General features: G+C 49.3%; 1 protein-coding gene across 1 annotated transcript in view; it reads right to left on the minus strand.

The window, feature by feature from the left end:
• Nucleotides 1–9,464, minus strand: part of dub (duboraya) — a 12,171-nt gene extending 2,707 nt beyond the window's left edge. The window contains exons 1-5 of the mRNA XM_072375154.1: nt 9,414–9,464; nt 4,588–4,677; nt 933–1,001; nt 478–543; nt 195–404 (exon numbers count right to left, since the gene is read on the minus strand). Coding sequence (XP_072231255.1) covers nt 195–404; nt 478–543; nt 933–1,001; nt 4,588–4,677; nt 9,414–9,419 — 441 coding nt within the window. The 5' untranslated portion in view covers nt 9,420–9,464. The remainder of the gene's footprint in view (nt 1–194; nt 405–477; nt 544–932; nt 1,002–4,587; nt 4,678–9,413) is intronic.
• Nucleotides 9,465–16,185: the final 6,721 nt, after the last annotated feature.

Consider the following 16,185-nt stretch of genomic DNA (forward strand, 5'->3'; position numbering starts at 1 on the left):
GAGCCTTCAGTTATCAGGCCCCTAAAAGCAGAATGGGAGGCAGAGCCTTCAGTTATCAGGCCCCTAAAAGCAGAATGGGAGGCAGAGCCTTCAGTTATCAGGCCCCTAAAAGCAGAATGGGAGGCAGAGCCTTCAGTTATCAGGCCCCTAAAAGCAGAATGGGAGGCAGAGCCTTCAGTTATCAGGCCCCTCACCTTGTTGATGCTCGACAGCAGGGTTCCCTCTGCAGCAGAAGGAGGATCTTCAAAGGAGGCGGGGACCGGGCTTGTCGGGGTGGTCGTGGAAGAGGTGGTTACCGCGGTAGGTAGGGCGGAGCCAGGAGAGGGTGGGGTGAAGGGGAGCGGCAGCCCCCTGAGGCCGGGACTCTTCAGAGGCGGCGCCGTGGGAGAGAGAGCGAGGTTGGCCTGCACAGACAAAGAGTTTATATCAGAGTGCAAAGTCCCACCCACACCAGCAGGGGGCAGCACCTGAACTCACCTGCAGCTTCTCGATCAGAGCGGAGTTCCTCTTTGCTTTGACAGGAGAGGTGACACCTGGAGAAGCCTGACAGACACACACAGGTAAATAAAACAACCGAACACATCAGCTCAGAGGAACCTGTCTGTCGCCTCCTTCTGGGTCTTTTTCTATTGATTGATTTGACTTTGTGGTTTAAGACAGTTTCCTTTTGAAGAAAATGTCATTTTGGTTAGAGCGGCTCGTTTGTCCCTGCAGCCGCTGGCTAACAGTCAGTGATGAACTATCTTCATATTTCTATTCATATTTCATTATTCTCTCGCAGTTCACCTGTAGGTTTTCACCACTTTATCACAAACATGTGGAGTTTCTGTCTGTTCCTGCTGTCCCTCGAGGTATAATCAAGATTATGGACTTAGTTTACCTCAGTGCTTGTTTTTCATGATTTTTCATGATTTGTCCAAATGATTTCTCACCTCCTGGTCGTCTCCATGTGCTTTGGGAAGCTGTAAGGTTCGAGGTGGTCGCCGCCTGACCGGCTTTTCCTGGTAAACAAGACAACAAATTAAAACAAGCGTTAGAGTTCACCACCATCAGTGTGTTGCCTGCTGATTGGACACAGCCGAACATCCTGAACCTCAGATTAAAGTCTCTTTGGAAAAAGATCTGCTGAATGAGTGATGAATGTTGAGGCTGATTCTCTGAACAGCTTTAACTCAGCTGATGGGACTCCTTCTGTTTCAGGGCTCTCCTGTGTTCAGACTTGAAGCGAACTGCAGAATCTATGACAGCCAATCAGAGCTGCCATTCTTCACCAACCCCATTAGACCCAATGAAGACTTTTCAACCTGTCAGTAATACCAGTTATTTCCTCCTTTGTAAATCATTTTAATTTCCCAGCCACTATCTTGTCAAAGGCCTCACCTCCATTTCCAGCCTCTTTATTCAGGCCAGATTTGCACAACTTTCTGAGAAGTTTGTTTAGATATCTCCAAATCTGTCACATTGTCCTTCCCGATTCTGCCATCAGATGATACAACAGACAGTCCATCTCCACATCAAAGAGGCTTGATTTCAGTTCTCTACACTCCCCAAAATCTCCCCAGTTACTGCAGGAAGTCAGACAACATTGGGAAGACGACCTTGGGGCTGTAATGAGAGAGGATCAGTGGCTAAGCTGAGGACGCACCTCCTCCCTTTGTGCTAGACACAGCGTAATTCATCTTAAAATCCTCCTGAAGGTGCACTGGTCCAGGGCTAAATTAGCTGAGATATTTTCTCGTCCTTGCAGTGAAAGTCAGGCAGGTGTTAGGCTGGCTGAAGGTGGGTGGGGGTCCCTCTCTATGCATGGTCTGATCATTTGATCTGTGGCTGTTTTTGTCTTTTGTCAAGTTTGTGCACTCGTCTGAAACAAAGAAGTTTAAAGTTTCAACACACTGAGATCAACAGCGGAAAATTGCTGCGTGCCTCCATTTTGTTCAGTTACACAGATGCAGAAACTGCTAACATGCTAATGGCTAACACACATCTTAAAGCGGACTCTGGATCAGGACTTTGGGTCAGGTCTCTGACCTCACACTTATACTCTGGTCCTGCCCATATTTCAGCACATTTTGGGGAGATACTCCCTGATGTTTGGTGTGGGGATCCCTCCAAACACGATGGGTGCCGTCTTTGGCCATGCAGAAGCAACTCTTAAAGGCAGGGCCCATGCTGTTAGGCCCCCACCTCTACCTGCCTGATGGCTGATACAACTCCTCTGAGGGGAACAAACACCACCTACATTAAGGGGAAGGATTACAGATCAGGACTTTGGACTCTGGGTCAGGACTTCTGATCATGACTCTGGGTCAGGACTCTGGGTCAGGACTCTGGATCAGGACTCTGGGTCAGGACTTCTGATCATGACTCTGGCAGAAAATATTCTACAACAGCATGTTTGTCTCCTGTTGCTCATCGTTTTAACTAACTCCCCTCCTATTTGCCTACGTCTCCACTAACTCCCCTCAGATTTGCCTACATCCCCACTAATTCCCCTCAGATTCACCTACATCCCCACTAACTCCCTCAAATTTGCCTACATCCCCACTAACTCCCCTCATATTTGCCTACATCCCCACTAACTCCCCTCAGATTCGCCTACATCCCCACTAATTCCCCTCAGATTTGCCTACATCCCCACTAACTCCCCTCAGGTTTGCCTAAGTCCCCACTAACTCCCCTCAGATTCACCTACGTCCCCACTAACTCCCCTCAGATTCACCTACATCCCCACTAACTCCCCTCAGATTTGCCTACATCCCCACTAACTCCCCTCAGATTTGCCTACATCCCCACTAACTCCCCTCAAATTTGCCTACGTCCTCACTAACTCCCCTCATATTTGCCTACATCCCCACTAACTCCCCTCAGATTTGCCTACATCCCCACTAACTCCCCTCATATTTGCCTACATCCCCACTAACTCCCCTCAGATTTGCCTACGTCTCCACTAACTCCCCTCATATTTGCCTACATCCCCACTAATTCCCCTCAGATTTGCCTACATCCCCACTAACTCCCCTCAGATTTGCCTACATCCCCACTAACTCCCCTCAGATTCGCGTACAGCCCCACTAACTCCCCTCAGATTTGCCTACATCCCCACTAACTCCCCTCAGATTTGCCTACATCCCCACTAACTCCCCTCAGATTTGCCTACATCCCCACTAACTCACCTCATATTTGCCTACGTCCCCACTAACTCCCCTCAGATTTGCCTACGTCTCCACTAACTCCCCTCAGATTCACCTACATCCCACTAACTCCCCTCAGATTTGCCTACATCCCCACTAACTCCCCTCAGATTCACCTACATCCCCACTAACTCCCCTCAGATTTGCCTACATCCCCACTAACTCCCCTCAGATTTGCCTACATCCCCACTAACTCCCCTCAGATTTGCCTACGTCTCCACTAACTCCCCTCAGATTCACCTACATCCCACTAACTCCCCTCAGATTTGCCTACATCCCCACTAACTCCCCTCAGATTCACCTACATCCCCACTAACTCCCCTCATATTTTCCTACATCCCCACTAACTCCCCTCAGATTTGCCTACATCCCCACTAACTCCCCTCATATTTGCCTACATCCCCACTAACTCCCCTCAGATTTGCCTACATCCCCACTAACTCCCCTCAGATTCACCTACATCCCCACTAACTCCCCTCAGATTCACCTACATCCCCACTAACTCCCCTCAGATTCACCTACATCCCCACTAACTCCCCTCAGATTCACCTACATCCCCACTAACTCCCCTCAGATTCACCTACATCCCCACTAACTCCCCTCAGGTTTGCCTACATCCCCACTAACTCCCCTCAGATTTGCTTAAGTCTCCACTAACTCCCCTCAGATTCACCTACATCCCACTAACTCCCTTCAGATTTGCCTACATCCCCACTAACTCCCCTCAGATTCACCTACATCCCCACTAACTCCCCTCAGATTTGCCTACATCCCCACTAACTCCCCTCAGATTCTTCTACATCCCCACTAACTCCCTCAGATTTGCCTACATCCCCACTAACTCCCCTCAGATTTGCCTACATCCCCACTAACTCCCTCAGATTTGCCTACATCCCCACTAACTCCCCTCATATTTGCCTACATCCCCACTAACTCCCCTCATATTTGCCTACATCCCCACTAACTCCCTTCATATTTGCCTACATCCCCACTAACTCCCTTCATATTTGCCTACATCCCCACTAACTCCCCTCATATTTGCCTACATCCCCACTAACTCCCCTCATATTTGCCTACATCCCCACTAACTCCCCTCAGATTCGCCTACATCCCCACTAACTCCCTCAGATTTGCCTACATCCCCACTAACTCCCTCAGATTTGCCTACATCCCCACTAACTCCCTCAAATTTGCCTACATCCCCACTAACTCCCCTCATATTTGCCTACATCCCCACTAACTCCCCTCAGATTTGCCTACATCCCCACTAATTCCCCTCATATTTTCCTACATCCCTACTAACTCCCCTCAGATTTGCCTGCCACGGTGGGATGTCTTTACTCTCTTGTGTGAGCAGTTTACGTTCCGGCTGAAATATGAAAGCTTAAAAACTTACGGCTTCATTCCCAGGTTTGTTGTTTGGAGGAGCTGAGCCTTTGAATCTTCCTGCGAGTTCAGCCACTGAGCGCCGACTTGGAGCCTCCTCCTGAAGGACAGAGAGGACGAGAACGAGGTCAACAACAACAACAACAACAATGCTGCGTAAAGTAAACAAGGAGCTGAAGAACAGCAGAGAGGAAGGGGGCGGGGCCTGAGCTTCTACAGCCAGAGAGGAGAGACACTACAGGCTTTTAACACTGTTAGATTCATTCTGCTGTCCGCCTTCTGTCCTCAGAGTTTTCATGCCGTAAGATTTAATTACAGCTGGACTGTTACTGATACCTCAGATATTGCTGCCGTACGACTGCGATCACTTCCACTGGCAGAAATGATGTGACCGCACTGAGTTTCACTTCTACACAAACACACTCACACTCACAGCTGTTGACGTGGAGTTGATCCATGTTCATTCCAGCTGAAGGTCTCACATAGCTGACATTCAACAGATAATGACCACACACACACACACACACACACACACACACACACACACACACACACACACACACACACACACACACACACTCACACACACACACCACACACTCATTCTTTCCACAGCGAGCAGTCGCCCTGAAAACTGAAGGTAGAAAGTGGCGACAGAAAACAACCGTTAAACCACTTCCTCTTTCTGTGTGTATGCAACTGTCCTCGTAAGGATCAGTTTTAGTCCTCGTGGGGACCGGTGCTCACTTTGTGGTTCAGTTATAAAGGTCCGCTGTCAGGAGCTGTGCTCTCCTGCTGCAGCTTAAAGCAGGAACTCGTCATCTAAACCAAAATGTAGCACAATCAGAACTCAACACAACTCCAGCCTGAGCGGCTCTGACATGACACAAACACCTGCGAGGTATCAGCAGTTGTAGAAGTAGAAGATCAAACTGTATCTTGTTGCTCTTCTTTGATATCTGAGATTGAAATTAATATCTTAACATTTCAAACTGCTGTTTGACAAATTAATCAAAAAGAAAAACTGTTGAAAAGTTGTGGCCTGAACATACAACAGATGTTTGTAGTGTGGCAGAATGTGGTTTTCCATGGTCTGCTTGAACAATGCTGGGACGTCCCAGGAAAAGATGTGGCCTTGAAGGCAGCATATGTTGCTGTAAAATCTCAGTGAGCTTTTCTGCATTAATGCTGCCGTCACAGAAGTGGAAATGAGCTTTGGCCCCTGATCCAACCCCATACCATCACAGAGCCTGGCTGCAGGGACTGGTTGCTGACAGCAGGCTGGATGCTGCTTTTGCTCTTTGCTCCATTTCTTCCAGCAAAGATGTGGAATACTGATGGGTCTGACCACAGCACACGTTTCCACCGTGTGACGGTCCATCCCAGACGCCTCCGAGCCCAGAGAAGTGGACGCCGCCTCTGGACGAGGTTAACATCAGGCTTCTTTTCTGCACAGTAAAGCTTGTGAATGGATCTCTGTATGTTAAAGGGTCCGCCGGTCTGACTGCTGTTAGAGGGTCCGCCGGTCTGACTGCTGTTAGAGGGTCCGCCGGTCTGACTGCTGTTAAAGGGTCCGCCGGTCTGACTGCTGTTAGAGGGTCCGCCGGTCTGACTGATGTTAGAGGGTCCGCCGGTCTGACTGCTGTTAAAGGGTCCGCCGGTCTGACTGCCGTTAAAGGGTCCGCCGGTCTGACTGGTGATGATCTGTGATTCTCCAAAGATGAGAAAGAGCATCCAGCTGTTCTCAGAGGAAGGTTTAAAGCAGCGTCTGTGATGGTCTGGGGCTGCAGCAGAGTCCAGGGCATGGAGGGCTTCATCTGGGTGAAGGTACCACTGATGCACAGCTGGATGTTGGAGTTCTGGAGAGACAGATGCTGCCATCAAGGTGCCGTCTTTTCCCGGGAGGTCCGTGGTTATTTCAGCAGGACGATGCCAGACCTCATTCTGCAGGACTTCCAGCAGCTTCAGACACTCAGAGTGTGTGAGCTCGGCTGCTGCCTGCAGTCCACATCTGTCTGCTGCTGCAGATGTTGGAGCATCATGAAGAGGAGAACCAGACAACCAGGGACTGCTGAGCAGCTGGAATCTGGGATTCAGCAGCAATGGACTCAGATTCCTCAGTTTTCACTGAGTGTTGCTGCTGCAGGTTCTGGGTTTGGTTCAGTTTTATAAAGACAGTGAATGAGGTGTTCCTCATGTTCACAAAAGAAGTTTGGTCCAAAAACTCATGAATGTTGTGGCAAAGTTGTGTGAATCAGGTTTTCTTCTTTCAGAAAGATCGTTGTGAAAGTCACCAGAATGAAAAATGAACCCGAAAAACGTAATGCAGAATAGCACCAGCATGAGGACGGCGCCCTGAGGTGCTCCGTCAGCAGTCTGTTGGCTCCGGTGGGAGTTAGAAACACGTGTTTGAGCTGTTTTATGAGAGAAACGCATGAAACAACAGAAGAACATCAGGTGTCTCACTGAAAGCTTTGAAATACAGCTGCAGTGAATGAAGGTTCACATGATGAAACCTGACGCACACTAAAATCTCAGTGAGCTTTTCTGCATTAATGCTGCCGTCACAGAAGTGGAAATGAGCTTTGGCCCCTGATCCAACCCCATACCATCACAGAGCCTGGCTGCAGGGACTGGTTGCTGACAGCAGGCTGGATGCTGCTTTTGCTCTTTGCTCCATTTCTTCCAGCAAAGATGTGGAATACTGATGGGTCTGACCACAGCACACGTTTCCACCGTGTGACGGTCCATCCCAGACGCCTCCGAGCCCAGAGAAGTGGACGCCGCCTCTGGACGAGGTTAACATCAGGCTTCTTTTCTGCACAGTAAAGCTTGTGAATGGATCTCTGTATGTTAAAGGGTCCGCCGGTCTGACTGCTGTTAGAGGGTCCGCCGGTCTGACTGCTGTTAGAGGGTCCGCCGGTCTGACTGCTGTTAAAGGGTCCGCCGGTCTGACTGATGTTAGAGGGTCCGCCGGTCTGACTGATGTTAGAGGGTCCGCCGGTCTGACTGCTGTTAAAGGGTCCGCCGGTCTGACTGCCGTTAAAGGGTCCGCCGGTGTGACTGCTGTTAGAGGGTCCGCCGGTCTGACTGCCGTTAAAGGGTCCGCCGGTCTGACTGCTGTTAAAGGGTCCGCCGGTCTGACTGCCGTTAAAGGGTCCGCCGGTGTGACTGCTGTTAAAGGGTCCGCCGGTCTGACTGCCGTTAAAGGGTCCGCCGGTCTGACTGCTGTTAAAGGGTCCGCCGGTCTGACTGCCGTTAAAGGGTCCGCCGGTGTGACTGCCGTTAAAGGGTCCGCCGGTGTGACTGCTGTTAGAGGGTCCGCCGGTCTGACTGATGTTAAAGGGTCCGCCGGTCTGACTGCCGTTAAAGGGTCCGCCGGTGTGACTGCCGTTAAAGGGTCCGCCGGTGTGACTGCTGTTAGAGGGTCCGCCGGTCTGACTGCCGTTAAAGGGTCCGCCGGTCTGACTGCTGTTAAAGGGTCCGCCGGTCTGACTGCCGTTAAAGGGTCCGCCGGTGTGACTGCTGTTAAAGGGTCCGCCGGTCTGACTGCCGTTAAAGGGTCCGCCGGTCTGACTGCCGTTAAAGGGTCCGTCGGTCTGACTGCCGTTAAAGGGTCCGCCGGTCTGACTGCCGTTAAAGGGTCCGCCGGTGTGACTGCTGTTAGAGGGTCCGCCGGTCTGACTGATGTTAAAGGGTCCGCCGGTCTGACTGCTGTTAAAGGGTCCGCCGGTCTGACTGGTGATGATCTGTGATTCTCCAAAGATGAGAAAGAGCATCCAGCTGTTCTCAGAGGAAGGTTTAAAGCCAGCGTCTGTGATGGTCTGGGGCTGCAGCAGAGTCCAGGGCATGGAGGGCTTCATCTGGGTGAAGGTACCACTGATGCACAGCTGGATGTTGGAGTTCTGGAGAGACAGATGCTGCCATCAAGGTGCCGTCTTTTCCCGGGAGGTCCGTGGTTATTTCAGCAGGACGATGCCAGACCTCATTCTGCAGGACTTCCAGCAGCTTCAGACACACAGAGTGTGTGAGCTCGGCTGCCTGCCTGCAGTCCACATCTGTCTCCTGCTGCAGATGTTGGAGCATCATGAAGAGGAGAACCAGACAACCAGGGACTGCTGAGCAGCTGGAATCTGGGATTCAGCAGGAATGGACTCAGATTCCTGTGAAAAACTCATTAAAAAGAGTCATTAAAGGAAGCTGAAGGAACCCGATGGAAACAGCTTTCACTGAGTGTTGCTGCTGCAGATTCTTGGTTTGGTTCAGTTTTATAAAGACGGTGAATGAGGTGTTCCTCATGTTCACAAAAGAAGTTTGGTCCAAAAACTCATGAATGTTGTGGCAAAGTTGTGTGAATCAGGTTTTCTTCTTTCAGAAAGATCGTTGTGAAAGTCACCAGAATGAAAAATGAACCCGAAAAACGTAATTCAGAATAACACCAGCATGAGGACGGCGCCCTGAGGTGCTCCGTCAGCAGTCTGTTGGCTCCGGTGGGAGTTAGAAACACGTGTTTGAGCTGTTTTATGAGAGAAACGCATGAAACAACAGTAGAACATCAGGTGTCTCACTGAAAGCTTTTAAATACAGCTGCAGTGAATGAAGGTTCACATGATGAAACCTGACGCACACTTTGGTTTCCTGTTAGCGCCACCAAATCTAAGCAGTTTCCGAACTGAGTGTTCGAAGGGAAAAGCAGCAGGTCTGCCTCTGACAGCAGGTTCATAGAAGAAGAGATGAAGCGTCTGTGGGTGTTTTCTCCTCCTTCTGTCCTCCTTCATCCAAACTGCAGGGAGATGCAGCAGAAAACAACACAGAAGGAAAAGTTAGCAGCTTTACCTCCATCCTGCCCGTCGTCTCTCTGCCGCCTCGATATGGCGAGTGTGTGTGAAAGAGGGAGGAGCAGGTCTGCAGGTTAAATATAGCGCCAGAGTAATGTCGGGGGGGGGCGGCTCATGTTCTGTCACATGATCACGGACTCTGTTTGTTTGTTTGTGCTGATCTGATTCTGCTGAGTTCATAAACTGAGCTCGGTTCTGATCGGTCACAGCCGGGCGGATCTTTAAAAGCCTCAGCAGCAGGGAAGCCTCAGAGCGGTTTCTGGACACGTTGAGGAAGGAAACGCACAAACTTTCTAACGTCTGAATGATGAAATGCTCCGATCACGTGCTGCTGCAGCTTCTGATGTGGAGTAAAGATTCACAGCATGAATACACCGAACATCCATCCGTCTTCTACACCCACTTTACTCCAGTTCTGGAGCCCTGAGCAGGTCAGAGTCCATCAGAGGCCAAGATATATATATATATAAATATAAATATAAATGAATAAATAAATATATATATATATATATATATATATATATATATTTATATTTATAGTCAGAGTCCATCAGAGGCCAATATATATAAATATAAATATAAATATATGTATGTATCAAATAAACTTTATTTTCCTTTTTTTCTGAAAAGATATTTTCCACACAGCCTGAAGCTTTATCGGCTCTTTTTTATGAGCTGTTACCACACAGATATGGAGTTTCCTCCACCTCTGAGTGTTTCCTCCACCTCTGAGTGTTTCCTCCACCTCTGAGTGTGTTTTCTCCACCTCTGAGTGTTTCCTCCACCTCTGAGTGTGTTTTCTCCACCTCTGAGTGTGTTTTTCCACCTGAGTGTGTTTTCTCCACCTCTGAGTGTTTTCTCCACCTCTGAGTGTGTTTTCTCCACCTCTGAGTGTGTTTCCTCCACCTCTGAGTGTGTTTCCTCCACCTCTGAGTGTTTCCTCCACCTCTGAGTGTTTCCTCCACCTCTGAGTGTGTTTTCTCCACCTCTGAGTGTGTTTCCTCCACCTCTGAGTGTTTTCTCCACCTCTGAGTGTGTTTTTCCACCTGAGTGTGTTTCCTCCACCTCTGAGTGTGTTTTCTCCACCTCTGAGTGTGTTTCCTCCACCTCTGAGTGTGTTTCCTCCACCTCTGAGTGTTTCCTCCACCTCTGAGTGTGTTTTCTCCACCTCTGAGTGTGTTTCCTCCACCTCTGAGTGTTTTCTCCACCTCTGAGTGTGTTTCCTCCACCTCTGAGTGTTTTCTCCACCTCTGAGTGTGTTTCCTCCACCTCTGAGTGTGTTTCCTCCACCTCTGAGTGTGTTTTTCCACCTGAGTGTGTTTCCTCCACCTCTGAGTGTGTTTCCTCCACCTCTGAGTGTTTTCTCCACCTCTGAGTGTGTTTCCTCCACCTCTGAGTATGTTTCCTCCACCTCTGAGTGTGTTTCCTCCACCTCTGAGTGTTTTCTCCACCTCTGAGTGTGTTTCCTCCACCTCTGAGTGTGTTTCCTCCACCTCTGAGTGTGTTTTTCCACCTGAGTGTGTTTCCTCCACCTCTGAGTGTGTTTTTCCACCTGAGTGTGTTTCCTCCACCTCTGAGTGTGTTTCCTCCACCTCTGAGTGTTTTCTCCACCTCTGAGTGTTTCCTCCACCTCTGAGTGTGTTTCCTCCACCTCTGAGTGTTTTCTCCACCTCTGAGTGTGTTTCCTCCACCTCTAAGTATGTTTCCTCCACCTCTGAGTGTGTTTCCTCCACCTCTGAGTGTTTTCTCCACCTCTGAGTGTGTTTTCTCCACCTCTGAGTGTTTTCTCCACCTCTGAGTGTGTTTTCTCCACCTCTGAGTGAGTTTCCTCCACCTCTGAGTGTGTTTTTCCACCTGAGTGTGTTTCCTCCACCTCTGAGTGTGTTTTCTCCACCTCTGAGTGAGTTTCCTCCACCTCTGAGTGTGTTTCCTCCACCTCTGAGTGTGTTTTTCCACCTGAGTGTGTTTCCTCCACCTCTGAGTGAGTTTCCTCCACCTCTGGGTGTGTTTCCTCCACCTCTGAGTGTGTTTCCTCCACCTCTGAGTGTGTTTCCTCCACCTCTGAGTGTGTTTCCTCCACCTCTGAGTGTGTTTCCTCCACCTCTGAGTGTTTTCTCCACCTCTGAGTGTGTTTCCTCCACCTCTAAGTATGTTTCCTCCACCTCTGAGTGTGTTTCCTCCACCTCTGAGTGTGTTTCCTCCACCTCTGAGTGTGTTTCCTCCACCTCTGAGTGTGTTTTCTCCACCTCAAGTGTTTCCTCCACCTCTGAGTGTGTTTCCTCCACCTCTGAGTGTGTTTCCTCCACCTCTGAGTGTTGTTTCCTCCACCTCTGAGTGTGTTTCCTCCACCTCTGAGTGTGTTTCCTCCACCTCTGAGTGTGTTTCCTCCACCTCAAGTGTTTTCTCCACCTCTGAGTGTGTTTTCTCCACCTCTGAGTGTGTTTCCTCCACCTCTGAGTGAGTTTCCTCCACCTCTGAGTGTGTTTCCACCACCTCTGAGTGTGTTTCCTCCACCTCTGAGTGTGTTTCCTCCACCTCTGAGTGTGTTTCCTCCACCTCTGAGTGTGTTTCCTCCACCTCTGAGTGTGTTTTCTCCACCTCTGAGTGTGTTTCCTCCACCTCTGAGTGTGTTTCCTCCACCTCTGATTGTTGTTCCTCCACCTCTGAGTGTGTTTCCTCCACCTCTGAGTGTTTTTCCTCCACCTCTGAGTGTGTTTGTGCACGTTTTGGATGAAGAGGAACCTGCCGCTGCAGGATGTCTCTCAGAGGAAGTTGAGCCACTCGAGCAGACAGAATTTCTTCTTTCATTTCTCTTTTTTAGTGTCATCATTTCTGTCTGAACTGAGAAATTTTCTACCGAACAAATTGCCCAAGAAGAAGCTCTGAGTCTGATCTCTGGGTTTCAGGGGCACAAAGTCACCAAAGTAATCCTGTTTGGTTTGTTAAGTCACAAACAAACAAAAGAAGCTGCTTTGGGTACATCTCAGTTTATCTTCAGCCCAATCAGCGCCAGGAACACAGGACGTGGTTCAGGTGAGGAGCTAAGCTGACAGGAAGAAAGACCTGAAGAAGAAAAACCTTATATGGCAAAAGAGATGTGATGTGACACAACATCACAGCTTCTGTCAGTGACTGAAATAAAAGCTCTTTGACCGATTAACATGACAATACTTCCACTACGAGCCCAAAGATTAATTATTATTAACTTTATTCAGAAAGAAAGTCTTAAAGGGGAACTGCGGTGTGCAGGGGGGCGTGTGGATGAAGTGGTCCCAGTAGAGTGCCTGTGTAGAAATCCCTCCGTTAGCTCTCCTATAGCTGCAAGTAGCCACATAACAGCAGCTATGAGCTAACAGAGCTATGAGCTAACAGAGCTATGAGCTAACAGCAGCTATGAGCTAACAGAGCTATGAGCTAACAGAGCTATGAGCTAACAGCAGCTATGAGCTAACAGCAGCTATGAGCTAACAGAGCTATGAGCTAACAGAGCTATGAGCTAACAGAGCTATGAGCTAACAGCAGCTATGAGCTAACAGAGCTATGAGCTAACAGAGCTATGAGCTAACAGCAGCTATGAGCTAACAGAGCTATAGCACACGTTCATTCATTCATTCTTCTTAAAGTATTGGTGAAATAAAGACAGATAATGCCTTATTTAGAGGCTGCATCCTCTAAGCCCCGTTCACTCCGTTATATGGATCTCCAGCTATCTAAATATCTTCTGAAGGACGCCGACTTTCACCAAACTGTTCTCTGTGAGCAGATGAACGTATTTCAGGCCAGAAATAAGGTTTAAAAACACCGGAGTTCCCCTTGAAGGGAGGGTGGTGCTGCCATGGCTCTGTTAACCACCGTTACTTTGCATGAAAAAGGCTTCTACATCAGCTGTTAGAGAGAGGTTCAGGAATTTAATCGAATCGAATCGAATCGAATCAGAAATAAGGTTTAAAAACACCGGAGTTCCCCTTTAAAGAGATCCAACATGTTCTTTTAAAACAGAATTATCTATTATACGCGTCATTCAGATGAAATGGATCTCTTCAAAAGATTGTTAAGCGCTGCAGCAGCCTGCTAATGAGGCATTGATCTGAATCAGGTGTGTTGAATGAAGAAACATCTAAAACCTGCAGGACAGCGGCCCTCCAGGACCGGATGTGGGTGTCCCTAATCTGCAGTGACCTGCAGTGAGCCACATGCACCTCAGTGGAAAGGTTGCCCCCTGGTGGCATAATGTTGTTACTGTCCTCATGTTTTAGTTCCCATAATGCATCCCTTTGCTCTCTTTTTCCCCCTGTTTTATTTCTCAAATGATTTTATGTCCATGTGACATTATTGTGGTTATTAACTTGTGTTTCCCTGTTCCAGCAGGTATCCTTTGAATGGTGTTATGGTGTTTTTCCCCCCTCTTTTCCCTCTTTTCTGTCTTCTCAAACCCCAGCTGGTCGAGGCGGATGGACACCCTTCCTGGTTCTGGTTCTGCCAGAGGTTTCTTCCTGAGTCTGGTTCTGCCAGAGGTTTCTTCCTGGTTCTGTCAGAGGTTCCTTCCTGAGTCTGGTTCTGTCAGAGGTTTCTTCCTGGTTCTGGTTCTGCCAGAAGTTTCTTCCTGGTTCTGGTTCTGCCAGAGGTTTCTTCCTGGTTCTGGTCCTGCCAGAGGTTTCTTCCTGGTTCTGCCAGAGGTTTCTTCCTGGTTCTGGTTCTGCCAGAAGTTTCTTCCTGGTTCTGGTTCTGCCAGAGGTTTCTTCCTGGTTCTGGTCCTGCCAGAGGTTTCTTCCTGGTTCTGCCAGAGGTTTCTTCCTGGTTCTGGTTCTGCCAGAGGTTTCTTCCTGAGTCTGATTCTGCCAGAGGTTTCTTCCTGGTTCTGGTTCTGCCAGAGGTTTCTTCCTGAGTCTGGTTCTACCAGAGGTTTCTTCCTGGTTCTGGTTCTGCCAGAGGTTTCTTCCTGAGTCTGGTTCTGCCAGAGGTTTCTTCCTGGTTCTGGTTCTGCCAGAGGTTTCTTCCTGGTTCTGGTTCTGGTTCTGCCAGAGGTTTATTCCTGGTTCTGCCAGAGGTTTCTTCCTGGTTCTGGTTCTGCCAGAGGTTTCTTCCTGAGTCTGGTTCTGCCAGACGTTTCTTCCTGGTTCTGGTTCTGCCAGAGGTTTCTTCCTGAGTCTGGTTCTGCCAGAGGTTCCTTCCTGAGTCTGGTTCTGCCAGAGGTTCCTTCCTGAGTCTGGTTCTGCCAGAGGTTTCTTCCTGGTTCTGGTTCTGCCAGAGGTTTCTTCCTGGTTCTGCCAGAGGTTTCTTCCTGAGTCTGGTTCTGCCAGAGGTTTCTTCCTGAGTCTGGTTCTGCCAGAGGTTTCTTCCTGGTTCTGGTTCTGCCAGAGGTTTCTTCCTGGTTCTGCCAGAGGTTTCTTCCTGGATCTGCCGGAGGTTTCTTCCTGGTTCTGGTTCTGCCAGAGGTTTCTTCCTGAGTCTGGTTCTGTCAGAGGTTTCTTCCTGAGTCTGGTTCTGCCAGAGGTTTCTTCCTGGTTCTGCCAGAGGTTTCTTCCTGGTTCTGCCGGAGGTTTCTTCCTGAGTCTGGTTCTGCCAGAGGTTTCTTCCTGAGTCTGGTTCTGCCAGAGGTTTCTTCCTGGTACTGGTTCTGCCAGAGGTTTCTTCCTGAGTCTGGTTCTGCCAGAGGTTTCTTTCTGGTTCAGGTTCTGACAGAGGTCTCTTCCTGGTTCTGGTTCTGCCAGAGGTTTCTACCCGAGTCTGGTTTTGCCGGAGGTTTCTTCCTGGTTCTGGTTCTGCCAGAGGTTCCTTCCTGAGTCTGGTTCTGCCAGAGGTTTCTTCCTGAGTCTGGTTCTGCCAGAGGTTTCTTCCTGAGTCTGGTTCTGCCAGAGGTTTCTTCCTGGTTCTGCCAGAGGTTTCTTCCTGGTTCTGCCGGAGGTTTCTTCCTGAGTCTGGTTCTGCCAGAGGTTTCTTCCTGGTTCTGCCAGAGGTTTCTTCCTGAGTCTGGTTCTGCCAGAGGTTTCTTCCTGAGTCTGGTTCTGCCAGAGGTTTCTTCCTGGTTCTGCCAGAGGTTTCTTCCTGGTTCTGCCGGAGGTTTCTTCCTGAGTCTGGTTCTGCCAGAGGTTTCTTCCTGGTTCTGCCAGAGGTTTCTTCCTGGTTCTGCCGGAGGTTTCTTCCTGGTTCTGGTTCTGCCAGAGGTTCCTTCCTGAGTCTGGTTCTGCCAGAGGTTTCTTCCTGAGTTTGGTTCTGCCAGAGGTTTCTTCCTGGTTCTGGTTCTGCCAGAGGTTTCTTCTTGGTTCTGGTTCTGCCAGAGGTTTCTTCCTGGTTCTGGTTCTGCCAGAGGTTTCTTCCTGGTACTGGTTCTGCCAGAGGTTTCTTCCTGGTTCTGCCAGACGTTTCTTCCTGAGTCTGGTTCTGCCAGAGGTTTCTTCCTGGTTCTGGTTCTGCCAGAGGTTTCTTCTTGGTTCTGGTTCTGCCAGAGGTTTCTTCCTGGTTCTGCCAGAGGTTTCTTCCTGAGTCTGGTTCTACCAGAGGTTTCTTCCTGTGTCTGGTTCTACCAGAGGTTTCTTCCTGGTTCTGGTTCTGCCAGAGGTTTCTTCCTGGTTCTGGTTCTGCCAGAGGTTTCTTCCTGGTACTGGTTCTGCCAGAGGTTTCTTCCTGGTTCTTGTTCTGCCAGAGGTTTCTTCCTGGTTCTGGTTCTGCCAGAGGTTTCTTCCTGAGTCTGGTTCTGCCAGAGGTTTCTTCCTGGTTCTTGTTCTGCCAGAGGTTTCTTCCTGAGTCTTGTTCTGCCAGAGGTTTCTTCC

Source organism: Leuresthes tenuis, unplaced genomic scaffold (genome assembly GCF_036924035.1).
Source record: "Leuresthes tenuis unplaced genomic scaffold, fLeuTen1.0.hap1 SCAF_21, whole genome shotgun sequence".
In the NCBI taxonomy this organism is placed as follows: domain Eukaryota; kingdom Metazoa; phylum Chordata; class Actinopteri; order Atheriniformes; family Atherinopsidae; genus Leuresthes; species Leuresthes tenuis.